This window comes from Sarcophilus harrisii, chromosome 1 (genome assembly GCF_902635505.1).
Source record: "Sarcophilus harrisii chromosome 1, mSarHar1.11, whole genome shotgun sequence".
NCBI classification, from domain to species: Eukaryota; Metazoa; Chordata; class Mammalia; order Dasyuromorphia; family Dasyuridae; genus Sarcophilus; species Sarcophilus harrisii.
Window position 1 is genome coordinate 161,063,313 of NC_045426.1, and position 25,975 is coordinate 161,089,287.

At 36.1% G+C, this 25,975-nt stretch overlaps 1 protein-coding gene across 2 annotated transcripts in view; it reads right to left on the bottom strand.

Moving 5' to 3' along the window:
* Positions 1 to 21,587, bottom strand: part of CMYA5 (cardiomyopathy associated 5) — a 107,378-nt gene extending 85,791 nt beyond the window's left edge. Inside the window, exon 1 of one of the 2 annotated variants that reach the window (XM_031966016.1) lies at positions 20,543 to 21,587. In XM_031966016.1, coding sequence (XP_031821876.1) covers positions 20,543 to 20,685 — 143 coding nt within the window. In that variant the 5' untranslated portion in view covers positions 20,686 to 21,587. The remainder of the gene's footprint in view (positions 1 to 20,542) is intronic. The other variant, XM_031966013.1, reaches the window with a different exon arrangement.
* Positions 21,588 to 25,975: the final 4,388 nt, after the last annotated feature.

The window sequence follows — 25,975 nt, forward strand, 5'->3', positions numbered from 1 at the left end:
CTTATCCCTATACTCAGCCTCTCACCCCTAGTTTTATTTTACTATAATCAATGGCATTCTTTGTCTTATAGATGTTGAGGGGATGTTTTGATCCAATCCATTTGTGAACTGAATTAACAATGGCATTAGCTACCCTCAGAGGCAAACAAATCTGTAAAAAATAATCATAAACTCAAAGATATAGAGCTAGAAAGAGCCTCTGAGGTCAGTTAGCACAACTCCTTTCTTTTACAGAAGAGGAGACTGAGATCCAGAATGGTTACATGATTTACTCATAATTATACAAGTAGTAAATAGAAGAGTGATAATCTGAACCCAAGTCCACTAATTCCAAATGCACCTCTTTCCACAGCAGTGGACCTATAAATCTCCATAAATAATCCCTACAAATAATTATAAAAATAAATTTATAATTCCAATAAATTTATTTTATATTTTTAATGTACTCCCTATGATCCTAGGTTATAGATGGAAACCAAAGAAAGAAAGAAAAAAGGAATGGAGGAAAGGAAAAAAGGAAAAGAAGAAAAGAACAAAGAAGCAAGAAAAGGGAAGGGAGGAAGGGAGGAAGGAAGGAAGGAAAGAAGGAAGGAAGGAAGGAAGGAAGGAAGGAAGGAAGGAAGGAAGGAAGGAAGGAAGGAAGGAAGGAAGGAAGGAAGGAAGGAAGGAAGAAAGGAAGAAAAGAAACAATTTCAGCATTTTGTTGGTTCATTTTTAGTTCCCTTGAGATATTTGGTGATTTAACTTTGAATCACATAGACAAGATGATGACACTTGTTTAGACAGGGCCTCTTACTTCCAAAGGAACTATTGAGGGATCCATAAGCAGAAACAGCTTAAAATGACTTTTTAGTCCATGAAGGGCAGCCTATGACACAAAAGCATTTTGACCAGCACCTATATTTATCCTTGTATGACTTACCCATGAGTATTATAATCAGAAGTGCCTGAGATTTACTGATCCTATGATGAATTTGTAAATAATAATAATAAAATCCAGTTCCCTTTTATTTACCTTAGAATAAAACCCCACTGACCTTAACACCCAGGCAGTAATGCCATCAAGACACATCTTCTTGTCTTCAAGATCATTTGTCTGCTAAATCAGTTTGTATATTACCAATACATCCTACAATTAGTTCAGATGAATGTGAGGCTCTCTTTTTGCTCTGTTGACTGAGACCTCATACTGGACTAGTAAACGGGACCACTAAAAATACAGTGCAAAAACGGTTTTTGCATAAACAATGCTTCAATATAGCACTTGACTCTTTTGTCTTTTTAAAAAACTCAAGATCTATCATAATGCTCAGTGTCCTATCCCTTGCCCACAAAAGTGAATATCTGAGAAAAATGATGATAAATACTATACAGTGGTTACCAGGAAAAAGAGTGGTGATAGAAGAAATATATGGGAGGAGACATTTTGGACACAGTCAATATAAGAATTATTGTTTTGGTTGACTATATAAATTTGTTAGAAGGGTTTTATTTTTATTTTCAAAGATGAGAGGAGAAGGGAAGGAGAAAAAAATAAATGCTTATTAATGGAAAAAATAAAAATTTAATTTTAAAATATGGTTATCAGAAAAGTTACCTCCCCCCAAGAACCAAGATGGTGCTTCCATATATGCTTTCTAAAATTATTATTATTTATTACTGTTTGTAAAAGACATTTGGACTTGAAGAAAAAATATTGCTTCATGGCTCCTTAATGTGAGATGCAAGACCTATGAAATTCACATGTAACTTCGTAAAAATACAAATACATTTTCATGTACCAATGAGCTATTATAGCATCAAGGAAAAAAGGTACTTGGTTCAACAATTACCTTTGGGAAACATGAACTTAAGCATAATTGATTTATTAATTATTCTTTTCTATCCCACAAAGTAGTTTGTTGGCTCTAACATAAAGCAAAAAAATAACATTTGTGGATAAAATAAATTGCTTCTAACCCGGCCAGTCACTGTTGTATTTATGCCAACCTGCTGTTTGCAAAGAAAAATGGGAAGGAAGGTTATGCTGAGAAAGCTGTCCCTTTGGAGCACCCCACGTATCTGGTGGGTGGCTATTCTGATTCAAAGTTGGCAGCCACTGCAGACATGCCTGTAGTCTGCTCATACTTTGACATGACCTTGAAACTGAATCAAATGCTTACAAAAAATATAAGGTGACATTCAAGTGGTTTTTATATTCTCTAATACAAATTGGACCAAGAAAGGGAAGTCAGCCAAAAGTGATGTGAATGTTCTTGGGGTCCAAGTGTATTCTTGGTTAAAAATTAATCAGTAAATAATGTCTTTCTTCTGTTAATTATTTCCTGCTTATACTTGCTTTATCTATATTTCTTTACATGTTGCCCCCCTCATTATATTGTAAACTCCTTGATAGCAAAGTCTATTTTTTAATTCTTTTTGTATCCCATGCTTAGTACAGTGCCTTGGAACATAATTTATTGAATGATTGAAATAATAAACCCCCACATTAATAAAAATGAATAAATGCATTTATTTTGGCCCATTAGAGACTGTAGAGAATAGTAGACAATCAGTCAACAAAAAATAAGAATTTATCAAGCACCTACTATGTATCAGACACTGTAAAAAATACTGGGGATATGGAGGGGGGAAATAAATGTTTTTAATAGAAAAAATGAAATTTAATTTTTAAAAATGGTGACCAGTAAAGTGAATTTTCAGGAAAATGAAGTGGACATAGAGAAAGTAAAAAACAATTCCTGCCCCTAAGGAGCTCATATTCTAATGGAGACATGTCTTCCTACAAGATTTATCCCAAATGCCACCTCTTGCAAGAGGCTTTCTGCCTCTCCCCTAAAATGCTAAAGCCTTCCCCTTTAAGGTTACCCTTCCTACTATACTCCCTATATATTTTGTATATATTTAATTATTTAAATATTGTCTCCCCAATTAGATTATAAATTTCTTGAGGGCAGATACTGGGTTTTTTGTGTTTTGTTTTTCTCAGTCTCATTTTCTAGGATTCATGCTTTTCAATGTCTTCAAAATCTTGGTCCTGGAGCCACAGTAGTTAAATAACTGGACCAGTCTTTTGGCCTTCTTGCTGAAAATGGTTATAGAATTCTAGACAAGAACTTTAAGGACTTCAGAGTCATCTAGTCCAACCAAATCTTCTCATTTGCCAGATGAAGAAACTGAGGGTGGCTAAGTGATTTGCCCAAAGTCGAATAGAGTAATGAACATCAGCAGTGGGATTTGAACCCAAGTTCACTGACCAGTGGACTCACCACCAGACTCACTCCAGACTTTTCTTTCTATTCTGTGATGCTGACAGAAGTCTCTACTCTACATGAGGGATTTCTCCCCACAGACCCAAGAATATTCAGTTCAGTTAAATAAACATTTGTTTATTGCTTACCAAGTGCAAGGATATTATAATAAGAAGCAGAAAAGATAATAATTCTGGTCTTCAAGGAGTTTATTTATGTTCTATGGGGAAATATACTTAGCTATGTACAAAGTCAAAGTAGAAGAACTTAAGAGTTAGATAGGACTCAGTAAACTTGTAGGCATAAACAAAACATTCAATTATCAGGCAGTTCTCAAGTGAAAATTCATAATTACTATTTTTAAATATAGGTAAATAGATGACACAGGGGACGAAGCGCCAGGCTTAATGCCAAAAAGCATCATCCTCCTCACTGAGTGAAATGACTGAACAACAACAAAAACTTTAGATACATTTTTATGACTTGAATCCCCTATGCCAGGAATATATGCAAGGACAAAGAATAAGAGGAATGTGATAACTGAAAACAAAAACAAATGCCTTCAATTACTTATTTTCACCAAATGACAAACTCTTCTCTCCTCCTACTTAATTTACCCTGTTCTCCTTTGTTATAAGAAGCCTTTAACTTAGTTTTTGGGTCTTGCGTATCTAGTTTTTCCATCTTCTTTGGTAGCTCAAAACAATATTAAAACCCTAAATTTTTTGCTCATTTTTATTAGAAAGCAAATGTTATTTGCCTCATTACCAATCTCTCTTCTCACTTAGCTTTTTCTTCTCTGTCTTTCCTAAATATCTTTCTAAATAAAAATTATAGTGCTATTATTCCTTCTTTTTCTCTTTTCTCTTCTTCCCTGTACTCCTGTCTATACAGAAAAGAGGGAAGGAGGGAGGGAGGGAGGAAGGGAGAAAGGAAGGAAGGAAAGAAGGAAAGAAGGAAAGAAGGAAAGAAGGAAAGAAGGAAAGGAAGGAAAGAAGGAAAGGAAGAAAGGAAGGAAGGAAGGAAGGAAGGAAGGAAGGAAGGAAGGAAGGAAGGAAGGAAGGAAGGAAGGACTGAAACTAGAAAAGAGCTAATGATCAGGCAGAAGTGGGTATATGTTGGGAGGAATGTAAAGGTAGAATATCAGATACATAGAGGTCCTGATCAAAATGAGGAATCAGTTTAATTTAGGTGAGAGGAGAGATAGCAAAATAAGGAGCTCATAGAAGGAGATCCCAGCTTGAGGCCCTGGGGATGGAGTAGTGCCTTTAAATGACAAGGCCAGGATGATTTCGGTGGTACCTTTGAATATAATTGAATTCAATTATATAAATCATACCAGAAAACTGTTGGATTTTATAGGGAAATGAGAAAGGAATTATTTTAATACAATTGTGTGTGACACTTAGGTTGATATTCCAGAGCAGCCTCTCTAAAAGATTTATTCCAAATCAAACAAAACGAAAATGGTATTGGCTCTTGCCAAATAGCCAGAGGCAAATGACTTGATCTTGTTCTTTTTTACAACCCTAAAATGTTTTTCTTTCAACTTTTTGTAGAAGTAACAAAAGTTAACTGCTAATTGGTTCTGCCTTAATGGTGAACAGGCCTTGGGTTAATGAAAATTATTTGGATTTCACAGGTCATTTGGATTTCACAGATTCATATTAGTAAGTCAGGCTTAACAAATAAAAGATTTGGGGGCAATATCTCATAACTAACATATTCATATTAAAACTTGGGTTGTACTTTCATTATAACATATCACAGACTCAAATACAGTCAGTTCATAAGATACTTTTTACAAATCTAAGGTTTTATGGGCTGTTACAGAGTTAATTTTCCAATTTATTGATTTTGTTTAAATGTTTACTTTTTAATCCAATCCATATTTCCAAAGGCATTAGCCCAGAGTTTCTCAAATTAATTTGTCCACATAGCCATTTGCAGTTTGAAATTTATCAAAAGAATCCATCAGTGCTATTCTAGGACATTTGAAATATCTTGAGGACAGACATAAGAGGACAAAATAAAGGCTACAAAATCTATTTTTACACCCTTCAAACTGGCTTGTATCAGAAGAATTTTTGTTACAAGTCCACGTATCCCTGCATTATCATAGCTTGGGGAAAATAAAAAAGGTTAGCACTACAAACTTTCAGGCTTAGCCCATGACAAAGTGGGAGGATCAGACATTGCACATTTATCTTTTTCTTGTGCTTATCAGGTGTCTGATCTATCCTTTCCCCCAAGTACAGCTTCAACAATCAGATTCTTGACCAACACTTGTAGGGTTTTTTCCTTTTTATTTTATTTATTTATTTATTTGTTTAATTTTGAGGCAATACAGGTCAAGGGACTTACCCAGGTTCATATTGCTAGTAAGTATTTGAGGCTGATTTTGAACTCAGGTGCTCCTGTCTCTAGGGCCAGGGCTCTCCTCACTGTACCACTTAACTGTCCCAACCACTTAGCTTGGTTGCACTCAGGCTAGCCTCTTCAGCAGTTACCAGGACCCCATTTGGAGTGATAGCTCTAGAACTAGAGAGACCCTCAGGCTCAAATAAACCCATACAAGTTAAGCAAATTGCCCAAATTCACACAAGTAAAAGCGACTGAGAAAAAATTTAAACCTAAGTCCTCTGACCAAGGGGCAGCTAGCTGGAGCAGTGGATAGAGCACTGGGCTTAGAAATGGGAAGATTCATCTTTTTGAGTTCAAATCTGACAGACACTTAGATGTGTGGCTCTGGGAAAGTCACATAAGCCTGTTTGCCTCAGTTTCCACATCTGTGAAATGAGCCAGAGAAGGAAATGGCAAACTATTTCAGTATCTCTGCCAAAAAAACCCCAAAGGGGGTCATAGAGAGATAGACTGAAAAATGACTTAATGGTAACAATATAATTTATACATTTTAGGGGCAGCTAGGTGGCACAGTGAATAAAGCTCACTCCTAGAGTCGGGAAGACTCATTTTAGTGAATTCAAATCCAGCCTCAGGACTTACAAGTTGTGTCACCCTGAGCAAGTCAATTAGCCCTGCTTGCTTCTGTAAAATATTAACTTTTCAATATCTTTGACAAGAAAACCCCAAAACAGGGTCACAAAGTCTCTGATACAACTGAAATGACTGAACAATCTCTGATTGAATAACCAGGGATCTTTCTATTATATCACATTGCTGTCTCTGATAAAAATTTAAAAAACAGAAACCTATGAACCCTACTTTACCAATATGGAATCTCCCCAGGGATCCCAAATCACAATCCCTGCACAGAAACTGTGTGCCAGGTCCTAGGGACACAAATAATAACAGAAAAGCATCCCAACTTTCAAGGAGTTTATATTCTGTCAAGGGCAAAATAATATTTATGTGACCAGGCTTGGAGGCACATCAATGCTTCTAAAGGCAGAGGGAGACTTCCAGAGACTACCTGTATGAACTTCTAAAATTATAGTATAAGCTCCCCAAGGGAAGTACCTTCAGGGTATGGGAGAAATTGGGAACAGGAGAATGTTCTGATCTTGTAATAAGAGAATTTTTGGTTTAACTTTCTTACCATCATTTACTTAGATGAAGAGCTATCTATCTATAGTGTTAATGGTAAGTTGTCAAATTCCATCTATCTCCCTGGTGTTTATTGACTAGCATCCTATTTTAACCTGTTATAGACTTTCTTCTTCTGCTCTCCATTCTTAGATATGTAAATCATTACTTCCCCCTCTGTCTTCTATAAAATGTCATTCTGACCATCCTGCAGATTTAACTAAAATGTCTTTAAGGATGCCAAAGTTGCTCATTGCTCACCATTTTTTGTATACAGCAAGTCTACATTCTGAGCATGTAAGATTTTTTATGCTTCTGCATATTGATAGTTATGATCAACAGTAGTACTTATCAACAAATCCTTGGACAATTTCTATTACAGTGCAAATCGGGAAATGGAAAAAAGATAAAGCACAAAAAATAATCCAGTGGTTTTTTTGAATGAATACTAAACTTGGGGTATCTGCACAGACTTAATTGTCTCTCAGCTTGCTGTCTCTACCTATTCCAAACTCTAAGAAAGGCTGTGACCGGGACAACTGGAATTGAGATCTGAGAAAAGAGGGTAAAACGTTTAACTTTCCTTCCTAGGCCCTTTGCCTGGAGATGATAGATAGTTCAAACTTTCTCTATCCTTGAACTTTTTTCATAGTTCTTAGTTTTGGTAGCAGCTTAAAAGCTGTCCTGCTCTTGAAATAAAATTAAGATAAAAAATAACGTCTTTGTGATTTGCGTATGTTCATAATTTTGAACACTGGACTATAAAAGAGAGACAAAAAAATGAAAGAAAGAAAGAAAAAATATGCGCTTTCTAGATTGCTGTAGTAGTAGGAAGAGATCTTCCCTGAATCCCAGTCTAGTGGCTTGAGCTACACAGAAGAGATTTTTGCTTTTTTAATAACTAATTCTTATAAGCTCTTCAACAGCAGAAAAACATTAATTAATGACTTAGGACCATTTTTACCTAGGCTCTGAGTCATGAATAAGATATAGATAGTTTAGGGAAGCTGGTGAAAAAGTAGGCATTTTAGGCAAATTCACTCCTGTCATAGTCTTTTTTTTTTTTTTTTTTTAATATGGTTCCTCATTGGTGTGGGGCAGAGGAAAGACATTAATGGAGGGAAGATCATGAACCTTGGGGCAGTTGAAGGAAGAAGTAGAAAGCAATCAAGCCCACATTTCAAAGGTGCTTAATGTCTAAGAAGAGGTAGTTCATCATCTATAAAACTAACCCTGCCCAAGAGTATTGCATATCAGAGACCCATCTGCCAGCCTGGTGAAGTCCTAGAATTACTTCTCAGAATAATATTTTAAAATGCATACAATAAAATATATAGTACTACAAAGGAAACCAATTTTTTTTAAGTCATCATTAAAAAAAAATTTCATTCACAAAAAACACATTAAGAATTCCCCTGGTAGAGGGAGCAGGGCCCCTTCATGGATCAGAATAGGACTTCCTTTAGAGGGAGAAAGCATTGGACCTGAGCCTAGAAGAAATCTAGGGAAGAATATTAATATAATTCATGCAAATGAGACACAATTCATATAGACTAACAATGTTAGTAAATGAAAGGATTATTAATTTGAATTAACATGTGACATCTACCCTTTGAGAATTAACCCTACTCTATGGATATGCCTTGTTTTATGCAATTAAGAAAATTTTTTTTATTATTCTATTAATAAAGTTATTAATTTGGTATTCAAGCTTTGTCCTTTATTTCCTCATTTCCAGTCCCAGTAAAAAGTCAGTCGCCTAAGGACTTTATCCTTCTCCTCAAAGTATATGCTCTTCAATCTTGGGACCCCACTCAAGCAGGAAAGCTAACCTTTGTTTAGTATATAAATAGAATCTAATCTAGGCAAGTTGCTAGCCCGAGGGAAAAGTTCCCCTAGCTTGTCCTTGTCCCCCTCTATTAGAGTTTAAAATGACCCAGCTCATGAAGGAAAAAACCAACCAGAGTGACCTAGAGATGGATTCCTCTGTCCAGAGTGCTGGAGGGAGCTAAGTCTCCTGATCAAGTCATGTTCTCATCAGGATCTGCAGACTCCTAACCTATCTCCTCATTAAATATCTATCCATCAGTCTTGATTTTCAATTATCAAGGGAATTCCCTTTCAAAGACTATTTAAAGTTTTGAGGTTCTCCACGTTTTTGGTCTTTGGTTTATTTCCAAGAGAAACCATCCACCATCCATTTATTGATTGATTATTGATTAACCTAGTTAATAAATTGGTTATCAAGTACACAGAAACTCTGTCTCTTAGGTTTTTCATTCATCACCAAATCAATATGAAATCATTGATTTAGAGCTAATAAGAGACTCATGGGTGGGCTAGCTAATCTAATCTAACCCCCTCATTTTACAGTTGAAGAAGTTAAGTCCCAAGGAGGTTCAATGATTTGCCCAGTCACATAGGTGGTGAATAACAAAATAGGACTTGAACCCAGAGTCTACATTATTGAATTTGTTATTAATTTTTAAATTTAAGAAATCAAATTCAGTATTTTAAATATTTTGGCTGAGCTGATTAAGGGATATTGTGGTGAGTTTTCCTTATGGAATTATTTCATAATAAAAATTATTTATCTGTTTTATAAGTCTGAGTTTGCATATCTTGGGTTCTCTTGTTTAATAATTTCAATAACATCTGACTTTTTGTGACCTCATTTGGGTTTGTTTGTTGTTGTTGTTGTTTTTAGCAAAGATACTGAATTTTTTTTTTTTTTTGTGATTCCTTCTCCAACTCATTTTACAGATGAGGAAACTGAAACAAACGGTTAAATGACTTGCCCAGTGTCACATAACTAGTGACTTAAAATGAAGCAAACTTGATATTTCTACTGCACAATGCATTTGTTTTTTATTTTTTTTAATTTAACAAATCAAATAAAGTTTTTAAAATATTTCAAGTGATTTGATTAAGGAATATTATGGCAAATTTCCCTTATATAATTATTTCATAATGAAAATCATTTATCTGTTTTGTAAGTCTAAGTTTGCATGTTGAGTTGTCTTAAAATGAAGCAAATCGGCACCCAGCATGCCACATATTGGTTAAACACATGAACATTCCCATGCTTATTCAGTGATAAGTTCCAGGAGGCCAAATGATTCACATTCTGAAGGCTTTTAGCATTTAGGGTTTGGTAGTGTGAAAAATAGAATGAATTAATCCTTTGGTAGCTTTAATTCATGGCCTTCTCAGAGTCTTTAAACAAAGCTAATTCTGATCCTTTCTGACCTGTGACTTTTAAAGCATTTTAAGATTGCCTGTGATCTGACTAGTGTATGAATTATAGAAGCCTCTTGAATGACTGGAATATTTTCCCTCTGACAAGTCACAGAAAGTGGGAATGTTGACCCCAGAGATTTTAATTGAGGAATCCCTCTAGACTTATCAAGTCCCTTCTGAAATTTAAAGTGCATCCAAAGCTCCTAAGAAAACCATCACATGCCAAGACACACTTAGAAACTGGCAAAGGAACAGGGGCAACTAGGTAGTATAGTGGATAGACTTCTGGACCTGGAGTCAAGAAGACTCATGTTCCTGAGTTCAAATGTGGCTTTGGATACTGACTACCTGTGTAACACTCAGTCACTTAACTCTTTTTGTCTCAGTCTTCTCACCTGTAAAATAAGCTGGAGAAAAAATCGTGAACTACTCCATTATCTTTGTCAAGAAAACCCCAAATGAGATCACAAAGAATCAAATATGAACCACAACATAGTGTCCTATAGATACTTTGGGTACTGACTATATGTTTAATTGAGTGAATTAAAATGAAGCATCAGGAACTGGATTTTCACAAATAATAACTTCAAAGCCTAACACCACTGATGAATTAATAGATAATAAGTTGTCCAAAAATAGAAAGAGGATTAGAATTAGAATCAATGAACTTGAATTCAAAAGCTGACTTTGTCATTATCTGGTGATCTTAACCTTACCTTCCTGGGCCTCAGTTACCTTATCTGTACAATGAAAGGGTAGATCTTGATGACCTTCAAGGTTTCTTCCAATTCTAAAACTGTGAACTTCAAAAGGTTTCTCCTTCTAACAAACTCCATTCTTCTTGTGTACCCTACCACAAAGTACTTTCATTAAATTTAATTATGTGGTACAGTAGACTAACAACTAGAACCTCTGCAGTTGTTTTTGTCTGTGATTGTATTAACTATAGGACTTTTATTTCCCTTCTCTGGACCTTATCTGTAAAATGAAGGGTTAAATAAGTTGATTTCTGAAATTCTTTTTAACTCTATGATGAGAAAATTAGGGAGACAATTCTGTGTCTAGAATCCAAGTCTAAGAACCAATGTCCAGATTCAGGACATAGAAATCACTTTTTTTTTGTACTTCATAGTTGATCAATATTTCATGCATATTGCATACCCTAGTAGAAAAATAAACTGTTTGTTTTTCTATGTTAAAACAAAGTCACCCCCAAGGAACCAAGAATCCTGGGGCAGCCAATACTTGAATTTTGACTTCAGGCTGTAAGTTCTTCCTTTTCCTTCCTTCTTTCCTCCCCTTGTCTAATGGCCTGAATAGCTACCCCTTCCAATACCAACTTTGTCCAATGACCTCCAAAACCTGGCTCATTTTCTCAAAATAACTAAGTCCTAGAGTGAACAGGCACTATAAAAATAGATATATGAAAATGGAGGGTGTTTCATACTGATAAGATAAAATATTAGCACATTCACTTCACTTTCCAAAAGACTAGTTTTCTTCAATGATTTGGTCACATGCTTCTAATAAAAATAGTATGACAAACCAATTTTATTTTAAATACATTCAAAAAGTCACACTTGAAAGAGGTAATGATGGTCCAAACCCTGTAATGAAAAGAACTTCATATATATGAATGGGGGAAATTAGAATTGGCTCCAATATAATATAGGGTCATAGTTTGAGACATGGAAGGGATCTCAAAAATCATGTTACAGATAAGAAAACTGAAGCCTTGAGAGAGTTTAATTGACTTACTCAAGGTCACAGAGCTAGTAAATAATAAAGTCAGACTTTGAATTCAGTCTCCTTGACTCCAAATCCCATATTCTTCCATGATATTATCCTCACACTCAAAAATATCGAAAAATTTTAAAGGATTCATCTTTTAAATGAAGCTGGAAATCTATAGTTAAATGAAAAAAAAAATGCTCTAAATCAGTACTGTTTAGAAATATGCTAATTAAAAACAATTCTGAAGTACCATCTCATGCTTATCAAATTGACTAATGTGACAAACAAAATTATTTTAATATGTAATTGGGGAAAAAATAAAATTTAAATAAAAAAAAAAGCTGGAAAGAGTAGGCATTTATTTCTTGATAGTTATCTGTGCATGCAGGAAAAAAATAAAGAGGCTGAAGGATACTTATCACACCCAAGTAGATAGTTTGAGTTATATCAAAGCAAAAATTCAGGCTAAACAACGCATGTATTTTAAAATATTTTATTCTTTTTGTTGTCTTATTATATTACAATCTCTTTTGGATAATCTTCCTTCCTACCCAATCTCTTTACAATAACAGTAACAACAAAAATAGTTAAATAAAGCTAATAGACAAGGATAACAAATCAACACTTCTTGTTTACCTGTAGTCCATCACCTTTCTTTAGAAAGGAGCTAAGTCTTAAACAATCTATTTTAAAGGAACTATTACATAATACATTTCTGGGGAAAAATAAAAATCTGATTTATATATATGTGTTTACACGTACACACACACTCATATTATTTCTACTCTATGTCAACTTAAAAAGGCAAGGAAGAATTTGTGCAATCACCTAGATGCTAAGGTATTTTTTGCAATTATCCCTTCTTATTCTTCTAGATGGTTTACAACTTATAACTTATTTATTTTTTATGTTAAAATAGTCAGTTTTGGCTTTATTTTTCAAGTGTAATTAATTTCCATTTTGATATAATAGAAAGGGCTCTGGGTTAAGTATCAGCAGATATTAGTTCTATCCCAGAAAGTCTTAATGAAAACATTTAACCTCGTAGAGTTTTCATTTCTTCCTCTGTCAGACTTTAGTGCTTTAAGGTTTGCAAAGTCTTTTGAATGTCCCCATTTTACACTTGAGGAAAATAAGGCAGGCGGCATTTAAATGACTTGTCCAAAATCATACAACTTAGTACATATTTGAGGCCAGATCTGAATTCAGGTCTTCCCAACTCAAGGCCATCTAAATCCTGACATGAAAGAAAGTGTCTGAGGTTGGATTTAAATTCAGGTGCTCTATCCACTATCCACTAGCTTCCTACAAGGCCTGGACATCCTACTAAACTACAAAGGGTTCAAGTACAAATCAAGGACCAGTCTAACTAAATCAGGAGGACTTTTTGCTAGTTTGATGACAGAAAGGATTTTCTTAAACATAGAAACCCTTGGAGACTTACAAATCAAGAAGGGTTTGCAATCCTCACTGGTGGAGAAAGTATCCATGCTGCTGAAACCAAGGAACCTTAATTAAACAACTAAACTATCTTAAAAGCATTCCTAGAGCTATTATATAGACAGAATCTTGTGCTTAGTACTTTTGTTAAAAAAAAATTCATCATCCATTATGTCCTTTTTTTTTTCCTGTTTTGTAAAACTTCAATTATAGAAAAAAGGAGTGAAATAATACCTGGTTTGTTAACTTGGGTAAATCACTTAATGTCTGGGCCTCAAGAGACATTTGCAAAATGAGGTTAAACTAGATCAAGGAGTTCTTAATCTGGAAAATTCATGAACTTTGTTAAAAAAAAAAAAAGACATTTTGATAACTATATTTCATGATAACTGTTTTCTTTTGTAATCCTATATATATTTTATTTAATGTATATAAGAATGTTATTTATGGGATGGGATTTATAGGCCTCCCTGGACTACCAAAAGGATCCGAGACGCAGAAAAGGTGAAGAAACTCTGGACTTATTGTCATCATCAACAGGAGCAGCAGTATCATGATCTGACCAGATTTGAAGGTCTCCAAAGGCCTTTTCCAACTCTGACACAGTTTATGATTTCTACAAGTCAGGTATACTTAACACATCTTGTTACACATACATCCCATGTGATAGTTTAACATAAGAAACATTTTTTACTTTTGTATAAGTATTTTGTGAAAGGACGAATCTTCTTAGAAATATTGAAAATACATGAGCTGATCAATCTGGGAAAATGTAGTCTCTTTCTATTATCCTTTCAATCTCCTTTAAATATAACTAAGATTAAGAATTGAGACCAAAGGCGTCCATCCCTCATTGGTGAGTAAAAAGTAAACTGAGTAGCAGTAAGGATAAATTTGAAGATTCTTAGAAGTTAGAATTGCAGACTCTAACTCAGTGTTCCTCTAAACAAAACTTAGTCCCAGAAGGTATGGAGCATTAATGAAAACCATCCAGCAGAACATAAGCTCCCCAAGGCAGGAAGGGACTGTTCTGTTTTGTCTTTGTTTTCCCATCATCTACCACAGAGCCTGGCAATAAATGTTTGCCAAATTGAATTGAATATAATCTTCACTTTTGTAGACTTGGATACACAAGGGAGAGTTAGTAGCTCTAAGTAAAATGTTGAAGAAGGGTAAGATGAGATTCAGTTGTCTACTTCTACTTTCTAGACACTCTTTCCACCCTTTTCTTCCCCCAGTGATGAAGAGCTACCATTATGGTAGCCCACTCAATCATACCCAATAATCTGGACCTTTTCCTTGCCCCCCCCACTTAAACTATTTCCATATTCATTTCCATTACTACTGCCCTAGTCAAGGCCTCAGGATAAAATACCTAGAGAGCCAGAAGAGTATCTCAGAGATCCCAAATTGTATACTTGAAACCCTTGCCAGGTAAATCTTAATTGGTTGCTTTATCCCATGGCTTTATCCTGCCAGCAGGATGTGGAGGAGGAGAATGGGGGTCTGGTGGAATGTTGAACTGCTGCCTTGTAAAAAGGAACACTTTTCCCTTTTGCCCTCCCCCTCCATCTACAGCAGTGACAGCAAGATCAATACCTGCCCAGCTCTGAATATCCTGCTCTGGCCCACACTTTGGCCAATGCAGTACATGCTACAGCAGAAGGCAAGCAAAGAGTGAGAGGACCTAGTTAGTGATATATTCTTCTCCTTGCAGCTATCTGCTGCCTTGTACCTTGGGAGCTAAAATTGGAAGTGAGAGTCAGAGTTAGTCAGGAGCCTCTTTGGCAGTTCCACCTTCTCTCTAGGGCCAGTTGGGACCTGGTCAGATCTATTTTATGAGGCAATGAGGTATAGAAAGTCACCTTAGAGCCAAGTTCAAGTTTTACCTTGACACAGACAGGTCATATACAAGTCACTTCTAGGCAGCGACTTTCTAGGCAACTTGCTAAAGTATAAATTCCAGAGGAAGGTCTGGACTCCATTGGTAAAATGAATTTCCCCCAACAGGAACTCCCTATACCAATAAAATTGAAGGTCCAGTCCCTATTGCTATAATTAATATCATCATTGTTAAAGAAGACTCGAAAATGGAAACATCAATCATATTTACATTATCTTGCTAAGGTTATAATATGTTTTATAAATAAGATTTAAGTGAGTAGTCCTCTGAAGGCAATGAGAGATTAATGTTGGGTGGAAGATGGTAATATATAATAAATAAGAAACTATGAAGAACTTGGGGGGGAAATGTCATAAAAGGACTGTGTGGTCAGTAAAGAACATGGGCTGGTCATATACATAACCTACAGATACACAACCCACTCTTCCAGTGCCAAGAGCATATAAGCCAATCTCCCAGAACACTGAGTGGACTCCCTTTGAAAACCCATTAGAAGACTTAGACAAAAGCTGTCTAGGACCAGCAGGCATGAGTGGACTGTGATTGAGATCAGTGAATTATATAAACTGGGATAGGGACTGAATCTGTGATTTCATTGATATAGGGAACTTCCTGTGGGAAGTGGTTCTGCCAATGCAAATCACCATTTTTTCTGAAATTTATGCTGGTTAAGTAGTTTAAGTTATTCTGGTTAAGAGGTTAGGTAGTTCTCTTTTAATTAGAGAAATGCAAATTAAAACAACTCGGAGATACTACCTCATATCTATCAGATTGACTAATGTGACAGAAAAGGAAAATGATAAATGTGGTAGAAGATGTGGGAAAATTGGGACACTAATGCATTGTTGGAAGAGATATAAACTGATTCAAGCATTGTGGAGAGCAAATTGGAACCATGCCCAAAGAGCTATAAAACTGTGCTTACTTTTCCACTCAGCAATACCCTTACCACTACTCCCCCTACTACTGCTACTCTCAGTTTTTAAAGGGGGAGGAGGAATACGGAAAAGGACCTATTTGTGCCAAAATATTTATAGCAGCTCTTTTTGTAGTGGCAAAAAATTAGAAATTGAAGTGATACCCAATCGATTGGAAAATGACTAAACAAGTTATTGTATATGATTGTGATGGAATATTATTGTGCCCTAAGAAATAAAAAGAATTCAGATTTCTAAAAAACCTGGATTTACAACTGATGCAAAGCGAAGTGAGCAGAACCAGGAGAACATTTTACACAGTAACAGTAACATTGTAAAATGATCAACTATGAATGACTTAGCTCTTCTTAGCAATACAATGATCCAACACAATTCCAAAGGACTCATGATGAAAAATGCTCTTCATCTCCAGAGAAAGAACTGATGGAGCCTGAATGCAGATTGAAGTATACTATTTTTCAAGTTATCAAACTGTGCATACCCTTTGATCCAGCAGGGTTACTACTGGGCTTATATCCCAAAGAGATACTAAAGAAGGGAAAGGGACCTGTATGTGCACAAATGTTTGTGGCAGCCCTGTTTGTAGTGGCTAGAAACTGGAAACTGAGTAGATGCCCATCAGTTGGAGAATGACTGGATAAGTTGTGGTATAGGAATGTTATGGAATATTATTGTTCTGTAAGAAATGATCAACAGGATGAATACAGAGAGACTTGGAGAGACTTACACGAACTGATGCTGAGTGAAACGAGCAGGACCAGGAGATCATTATATACTTCAACAACAATACTATATGATGACCAGTTCTGATGGCCCTGGTCATCCTCAGCAATGAGATCAACCAAATCATTTCCAATGGAGCAGTAATGAACTGAACCAGCTACGCCCAGAGAAAGAACTCTGGGAGATGACTAAAAACCATTACACTGAATTCCCAATCCCTATATTTTTGCCCACCTGCTTTTTGGATTTCCTTCACAGGCTAATTGTACAATATTTCAGAGTTCGATTCTTTTTGTACAGCAAAATAATGGTTTGGTCATGTATACTTATTGTGTATCTAATTTATATTTTAATGTACTTAACATCTACTGGTCATCCTGCCATCTGGGGGAGGTGATGAGGGAAAGAGGGGAAAAATTGGAACAAGAGGTTTGGCAATTGTTAATGCTGTAAAGTTACCCATGCATATATCCTGTAAATAAAAGGCTATTAAATAAAAAAATTTAAAAAAAGAAGTATACTATTTTTCACTTTTTTCTCTTTTGGGGTTTATATCTTTTTTCACAGAATCACTAACATGGAAATATGTTTTACATGACTGCACATATCAAATTGCTTACTCTCAGAAAGGGGGGAGGTAAAGGAGGGAAAGAGAAAATTTGGAACTCAATTTTTAAAAATGAATGTTAAATTTGCTTTTATATGTAATTTGGGGGAAAATAAAATGTTATTTTTTATTAAGTAGAAAAAAAGAGATAAAGTAATTTGTCCAGGGTCACAAAGACTTGAACATGGGTCCTCCTAATTCCTAGATCAGCTTTCTATCCACTATACCATTTTGGCTCTATAGTAAAGTATAGATGAATAAATAGATTTCCCTATCATCTATAGATAAATATATCTACTTAACTATCTGTAGTTAATGTAGATAAATAGGTATGTTTCCATCTACTTATCTATCAATACCAACTATTAGTATGCTTTTACTTAACTCAACCTTCAATTATTATATAGATGAGGAAACTGAGGCTCACGAATCATATCTCTTTGATTCAGAAATGACCTAGACCTATAGGTCATAAGTGGCAGAGCTAGGATTCCTGTAGAGGTCTTCTGACTCAAAATCTAAAGGTCTTTTCACTGTTTCATGGTTAAGTTACTTAATGGAAAAAGAGAGAGGAAAAGTGTTCTCAGTAGTACCTGGCACACAGTAGGAATTTAATAAATGCTTGAATTCACATTTCAGCATGAAATAATTTCAGACCTTTTACTTCACAGCATATTTTCCCAGAAAGAGAACAAAGTGACATAATACCAGAGGGGATAAGGAGTGGGTACTGCCAAAGGCAGAGTATGTATTAGAAGGCTGGAAGCAATTAAGGACAATCTTCAATTTTATAATTTTGCATAGGACTGGTATTATCACCCCTAGATCATCTTATTTCAATCTCAGTACCCTTGTTCTTCTTGCCCACAATGTTTTCCTCTATAATCTATCCAAATCCTACCCACTTTTCCTAGTCCCTTTCACAACTCCCATCCTCTAGGAAAACTTCCATAGAGATCAAATATTTATGATGCACATAAAACACTTTGTAGTCATAGAGTTCCATCATGCTTAGAATCAAGTAGCTGCCATATTGTTATTCCTAAAGTGTAGGTCTGGCCACATCACTTCTCTGCTCAAGAACCTCCAGTGGCTTTCTGTTACTTTAAGAATAAAATACAAACTACTCTGTTTGGCATCTAAACTCCTTCACAGGCTGGTTCCAGACTATTTTTTCCAGACTGAGTATGTGTTATTTTCCTTCACACATTCTAGTCTCCAGACAAACTGACTTACCTGATTTTTATTCCTATGGGAGAGTCATTTTTTATCTCTGTGTCCTTGCATAGATGGTCCTCCATGCCTTGAATGTATTTCTTACTTTGGTCTCAGAAACAATAGCTTCCTTCAAGGTTCAGCTCAAGTAACAATACCTTCCTGATTTCCCCATTTGCCAGTTCTCCAGGCCGCCTAATTCACTAATGTTTTATATATATCTATATCTATATATATATATCCTATATGTAATACATATATATACACATTAGATATATATATATGTATTACATATAGGATATATATAGATATAGATATATATGTATCTGATATTAATACATATATAGATATATATATCTATAGATAGATAGATCCTATATTTATTACTAATCTGTGCCACTTGTGCTGCAGCAGCAACAACAGCAAATGAAAACTTCATTGATTTCTTAGAGCCTACCTGTAATGATGCTCTTGTTTAGGCTTCCTTCCCTTAAACACTAAAACCAGAGAAGGCCAAAGTGCTTAAATTCCGGTAGATTTAGAAAGACACACTTATAAAATAGGCATACAAAGCAAATTCAAAGAACTCCTGTAAACTAAGATAAAAAAGGTGAAATTTAAAAAAATAAATAATTTTTTTTAAAAAGGAAAAATTAAGTCTCACTGGTTTTGACCATATCATTTAGGCCTAGAGGTGTAATGGAAGGAACAATGTGGCTTGGAGTCATAAGACCATTGGGCTAGTTTCCCAACTTTGCTTCTTATTAATCATGTCATAAGTCTCAACCTCTCAGTTTTGGGTTTTTGTTTTTTGGTTTTTTTGGGGTTTTTTTGGATAACAGGGATAGTTTTGCTTTGCTTACAGTGCTTCAGGGAATTGATAGGAGGCAATTTATATATAAAATAGATAAATGTAAGCTGCTGTTTTCTTTCCAGAAAGAAAAAAAGTGAGGGTTTTTAGAAAAAAATGTCTCCAGATTGCCACATTTACACCAAGATAAGCTTTGGTGTTTGGGACTATGAATGAAACAAAGAGACTGTGAAGATCACTCAAATCCTTCAACACTTCCACTGTGACTCCTACCCAAATTACTTAATTTCTTGGTACCTCAGTACCTCAGCTATAAACTAAGGGTTTGAAATACATAGCTTCTGAGGTCTCTTTCAGGATGAATCTTAAGATTTATGTTAAATGGAACTGTCTTTTACTAAAACAAATCTAACTTCTTCCAGAGATAGGAGGCTTTGCATGAACAAAACACAAATAGTAGCAGCTAGCACAATGCCAGTGCTCCTTGTATCTTAGTCACTAAAAAGCTGTCAAATGGAATTAAAAGCAAACCTCACTTGCCTCCCAGCCCTCCCAAGGGTGGAAGAAAGTTCAAGGTTGTTCCAAAGCCTTGTGCCACTTTAAGCTTTTGATTGCTCCAGCACATTGCAAGAGATATGCAGCTAGCATTCACCCAAGTAAATACACCCGAGTAAACAAGATCATCGAGTCACCAGAGTCCTGGAAAAGGGGGGAATGGGGAGGGGGAAGGGCCCGAGACTTTTCAGCAGCCCAAGCTGTCCATCACTTGAGGGAACAGCACCTGCTACTAATTCTTTAAATAGGAAGCGTGTCCCAGGTGGAGGCTCCAGCCAAGTGTTTGAGGAGAAAAGTGAACTGAAAGTTCTTTTTCCAAGTATCTTTAGCCCTCTCCTCTGATGCCTTTTGATTTATCATAAAAGGGTGAATTTCTTAGCAAGAATCTCCCCCATTCCCATCACGGCTGAAGGAGGGGAGTGGAGAGAAGGGAAAGAGGGAGAGGAAGAGGGCGGGAAAGAGGGAGAGGAAGAGGGCAAAGAGAAAGGAAGGAAGAGAGACTCAGAGGGAGGGAAAAAAGAAAGGAAGAAGGGGCAGAGAGGTGAGAAGAAGGGGAGGAAGGAAAGGGGAAGGGACTACCTGCTGCTGTCCAGTTCCTCCTCAGTTTCTGCGGTGGTTTCTTCCTCTCCTTCGGACTCCTCCTCTGTCTCCAGCTCCGTCTCTTCATCCGAGCCGAGATAGCTCTCGGAGGTCGGAGCTGAGTCGTACTGGGCGCTCTCCATCTCTCAAGACCTCTAGCTGGGGCTAAGAGGCTCCCTTCCCTGCTCGCTTGGTGTTGCCCCTCTAAAGCTGCCCTCCTGACCTGTGGCTGGGACTGATCTGTCAAGTTGTCCTGAGCCGGGTCTCAGGTTCGCGAGACTTGGCGGGTGGGGATGGGGCACGGGGGGAGGGGGACCCTTTAAATAGAAGTCGTCAAAGTTGAAGTCCCAAGTTTCTGATGCCGCTGCAGTTCCAGCTTCTCCTCCCTGTCCCCGCGTTTGCTGCTGCTGCCAACCCTCCCAAGCTACCCTCCCTGGGCTCTTCAGATCCATTTTAGGCAAAGCCTTGGCAGGCTCCGGGCGCCTGGAAATCCACACCCCGGGCGGGCTCCCGGGGATCAAGGGGGTATCAGCTGTTCTGTCTGAGCTGGGGGAAGGGAGTTTGGGAAAACGAAACCCAGAGTTTAGTGGGGAACTAGATTATTCAACCAACCTTCCTTCTTCTGGAGAGTCAGGATGGGATGGGAGGGAAGAAAGGAATGGAGGGCCCAGGCAAGCCCGCTGACCTGCTACATCCCTATTTTCCCCACCCTTCCACCACCCAAATCTCTATTCTGTAAGAGGTGCTCTCTACTTGGTTCACCTGGGTAACCTCTGCTTTGAATACTAAAGAGATGGATGCTCTCTGAGCATCTCCCCCAATGCAGTGATTGTTGGAAAAGGTCTTGGAGAGTATGTGTGTGATTGGGGGAGGTGGGGAGGGAGGAAGAATAACTATATGGAAACTCTAATTGAGGAAACTTTTACTTGTGGGTGCTGCTTGCTTGTGGCCCCCAACACCTAATCACCACCTCATACACATATAGCCAAATTACAAGGGATTAATAATAGGTAATATTTACATATCTCTTAATATGAACCAGGAAATGTCCTAAGCATTTTACAATTATTATTTCATTGTATGTAACCTGGGAAATAGGTGCCATCATTACTCCATTTTACAGATAGGGAACTGAGGCAAGCAGAGGTTTATGGACTAGCCGGGGATCACAGAGCTAGTAAATGTCTGAGGATGGATTTGAACTTATTTTCCTGACCCCAGGGTCAGCACTCTATTAGCTGTACCACCTATCTGCCTATGAGCTCCATCTATAATCCTGAAAAAAAAACTGAAAGAAAATTCTCCATTCCATTTCCATTCTATTCCATTCAAGTCCCTGGGCAAGTTAAAAAATAAAATTTTATTGATTATTTTGCTTTTACATTGTGTACATTTCCTTCCATCCACTCTTCTCTTTCCCGATCCCGATCTTTAAACCATTCCAAATATTTGTTTAAGTATGTTTAAGAGAAACAGAAAAACTCATCAATACATCAGAAAAAAAATTTGAAAAATATGTGCAACGTGCCCCACTCTTTGACCTCTCTCCTGCAAAGGAGTAAGAGAAAGTATCTCATCTCTTCTTTGGGGCCATACTTGAACTTTATAATTTTGCAATATTCGGTTCCTATTGCTTTATAGCCAATATATTTTATTTCCATAAATATTTCCATAAATATCCATTTATATTTCTGTAGTATTGTGTATATTGTTTTTTTGGCTTCCCTGAATTCATTCTGCATTAGTTCACGTAAGTCTGTCCACACTTCTCTCTTTGTTTAGCCATTCCCAATTGATAAGTACCTACTTTGTTCCCACCTCTTTGCTACTACAGAAAATACTTCTATAAATATTTGGGAAGGTATAGGGTAGGATGAAGGTTCTTAACCTTTTTGTTTGTTTCATGAATTCCTTTTGTAATGTGATGATGTCTATGGCCCCCTTCTCAGAATAATATTTAATTTAAAAATAAAGTACATAGGATTACAAAAAAAACCAATAACACTGAAGTAAAGACTAATTCCCCCTTCCCTCCCCCCATCTAAGTAACCCAATGAAATCAATACATGGATCCTAAGTTAAGAATCTGGGCTAGAGTTTTTGTTTGTTTGTTTGCTACCACTAGAATTCCAAATTAGCAAAGAGATACTCCAAGCCAACCAGACCTTTTCTCTGAATCCCATACTAAGATGGGCAAAGATCTGTAGGGGGACATGGACTCTGATTATCTTACTTGTCATAGTGAGCACTTTTTTTTTTTTCACTTTGTTTAGAGATCAGAGAATGACCTTCCTTATAGGACCAAATTACATTCTTGGAGCAGGCTAAACTATACCCTAACTCTTGGAAATAGGTTCTTGCAAAATGGACATCTGCAGATATTAAATTCAGAACACCTTGCCCATCTGCTATCTGACATAGCTAAAATGCAGCCCCTCATTCTTTGTTGCTACATTATGAACTGGTAAGAGAAACAGGACAAATTCCACAGCTGTTGTCCAAAGGATTGATAACTAGAACTTATTATAAAAACAAGAAAGCAAATTCCATATGCTTAAACAGGTATTAAAATGTAATGGTTATAATTTCTGTTTTTGTTAATTAAAATGTAATGGTTATAATTTCTGTTTTTGTTAACAAGAGTTCCCTAATCTACTGGCTCTCAAACCTGATATGTTTAGGAACCAGTGTAATGAAATGTCCACTAACTTAGTCATTCAACATGCTTGGACCAAATGTCAGAGACACTTTATACACATACAGTCCTTTATCCAATCCTGCTCAAAAGTCCTTTAGAATCATAAAATTACAAATCAAAAGGTCAAGTCCAAGTACTATCCCAAGCAAAAATTCCATTTACAGCACTCTTTCTTCGCTTGATAAAGTCATATTAATTGCCTGCAATATGCAAGGCCCTTTGTTGGATAGACATTTTTGAGAAAGACAAAAATGAAGCAATCCTTATCTTCATGGAGGTTATAGTCTGTTAAAGGAGATATATAGATAAATATACCACAGATATATAGATATATATACTACAGATAGAAAACCAGATGCCACAGAAGGCAAAAAGCTAGACTTGGAGTTAGGAAGATCTGAATTCAAATTCTACCTTTGACATTTAGTCTGACCTTGTAAAAAGCACTTAGCTTGCTTCTATAAAATGAGGGAACTAGATTTGATGGCTTTTGAAGGCCTTTTCCAGATCTGTCTATGATACTATGAATTCATAATTCCATCCAAATGGAGTTGTTACCAGAAGAAATATATAATTTTTCTTACTTCCCAGTTTTTCCTACTTCAAAATACATTCCCCTTCCTTCTATCCCACTTAAAAGATGATATTTCTAGGCCCTTCCTTTTCCTTCTATCCATTCCACATCTCCTTAATATCCTACCACCTTTGCTTTTCCCCACAGGCTTGGGAGAGATCCTTTAGTATGAAGAATAAAAGTAAATGACCTGCTAAGAGACTGAGGCAGTTAGTTAAAACAGTTAATATCCAAAAATCTGGGCAGGCTCAAACAATGGGCTTAATTTAATAAATAAAATTTAGTGGGGACATGTATAAATGGTAAAAAATTTAAATTATGTTTACATTATTAATGTTTCTAATTAATTACATGTAGTCACAATTATATGTAAAAAACTTAAAACTTCTTTTTAAAATATTAAGTTCCAAATTCTCTTCCCTCCTCCTTCCATTTCCCTCTCGTTGAGAAGACAAAAATCTTGATATATTATATGTATACAGTCATGCAAAACATATTTTCATATTACTCATGTTGCAAAAGAAAATATATGCAAAAAAAGCTCCAAGAAAAATAAGATTTTTCTAAAAGTATGCTTTGATCTGCATTCCAACTCTATCAGTTCTTTCCCTGGAGATGGATAGTGGTTTTCATCATAAGTCCTTTGGAATTATCTTGGATCATCTGAGAAAAACAAAGTCATTTACAATTGATCATCATATAATACTGTTGTTAGTGTATATGATGTATATGTATATGATGTTCTCACTTCACTTTGAATCAGTTCATATAAGTCTTCCGAGGTTTTTCTGAGAGCATCCAGCATGAACATGATACATTTTTAAATTAATTCTCTAATTACTAGACATGAGTCATAGCTAAATAATTCATGTAAAAAAGATATGGAGATTTTAATGGAATGCAAGCTCAATGAGTCAACAGTATATGGAAATCAAAGTATTGAAACAACAGGCAACATTAAGCATGTTGTCTAGTATTAAAGAGATAATTTAGAGTGATGCATTCCTTGATAAAGAATGGCTAAACTAGCTAATATTTAGCCAGAAAGTTGAAGGAACTGGAAGCCATGTGTAATAAGGTATGTTAAGCTACAATTTGCACCATTAATTTCATAGTAGCTGTCTTGTGGTTTCTCTGGCCCTTTTCCTTCTGTGTATAAGGATGCATTTGCTTTTCAGACTTTTCCAGCTGTAAATGTCACCTAACCTCACTCAGAGGAATATAATTAAATTGAACATCTGCTTAGAAAATAAGTGAATACACAGAGACATTTGTTTATTGACACATAGTTTTGTGAAAAAGTAAGGCTTTTTTTCCTATTAGGATTTTCAGATCATTTATTTATTCCTTCTCCACAATACTATTTGAATTTGCATTCATATGTAGAATCTTTGAAGGGAAAGTTACAAGTCCCTCCTTAAAGTTTAGGAATCTCACAGGAGAAAATAACCTCAGGCTGCTTTTCTGCCACTGGTTTATCAATTTATCAAATTCTTACCCTCTTTTCCATCCCTCCCTCACCCTTTGAGAATGCAAACAATGAAATCTTCATACATGTTAAATCATGCAAAATATATTTCCTTATTAGTCATGTTGTAACAAAGATAAAAAGCAATAAAATTTTAAAGAATGAAAAAAAGTATACTTCAATCTGCCTTCAAGAGTTCCGTTCTCTCTTTGGAGGCAGATAGCATTTTCTACCATGAATCCTTCAGAGTTCCTGTCTTGAGAAATAATATAATTCTAACTAAAAATTTAAAGGATGAAAAATTTAGAGGCTAGAAGTTACTTCAGAAGCCAACTTGTCCAATCCCCCCTTCATTTTACAGATGACTTTCCCAAGGTCACATGGGAAGAAAAAGCATAAGAAGTGAGATTTGGACCCAGGTTCTCATCTTAGATCATAGAACATCAGGATTCTCATCAATTACTGCACTCCAGGTAAGAGTACCAAACTTCTTTCAAACGCAGACCTAGATATGTTCTCCATCACTATCCTCTTTTGGGGACAGATTATTTAAAATCTTAGAATTTCAATAGGCTTTTTGAAGCTGGGATGGTTCATTCTCACTTGCTGCCGAGAAGCCTCTCAATTATAAGGCTTGAACACCTCAATTTTGTGGGATTTGTTACTGTGCCTCCTCTATTCTAGCAACAGTTA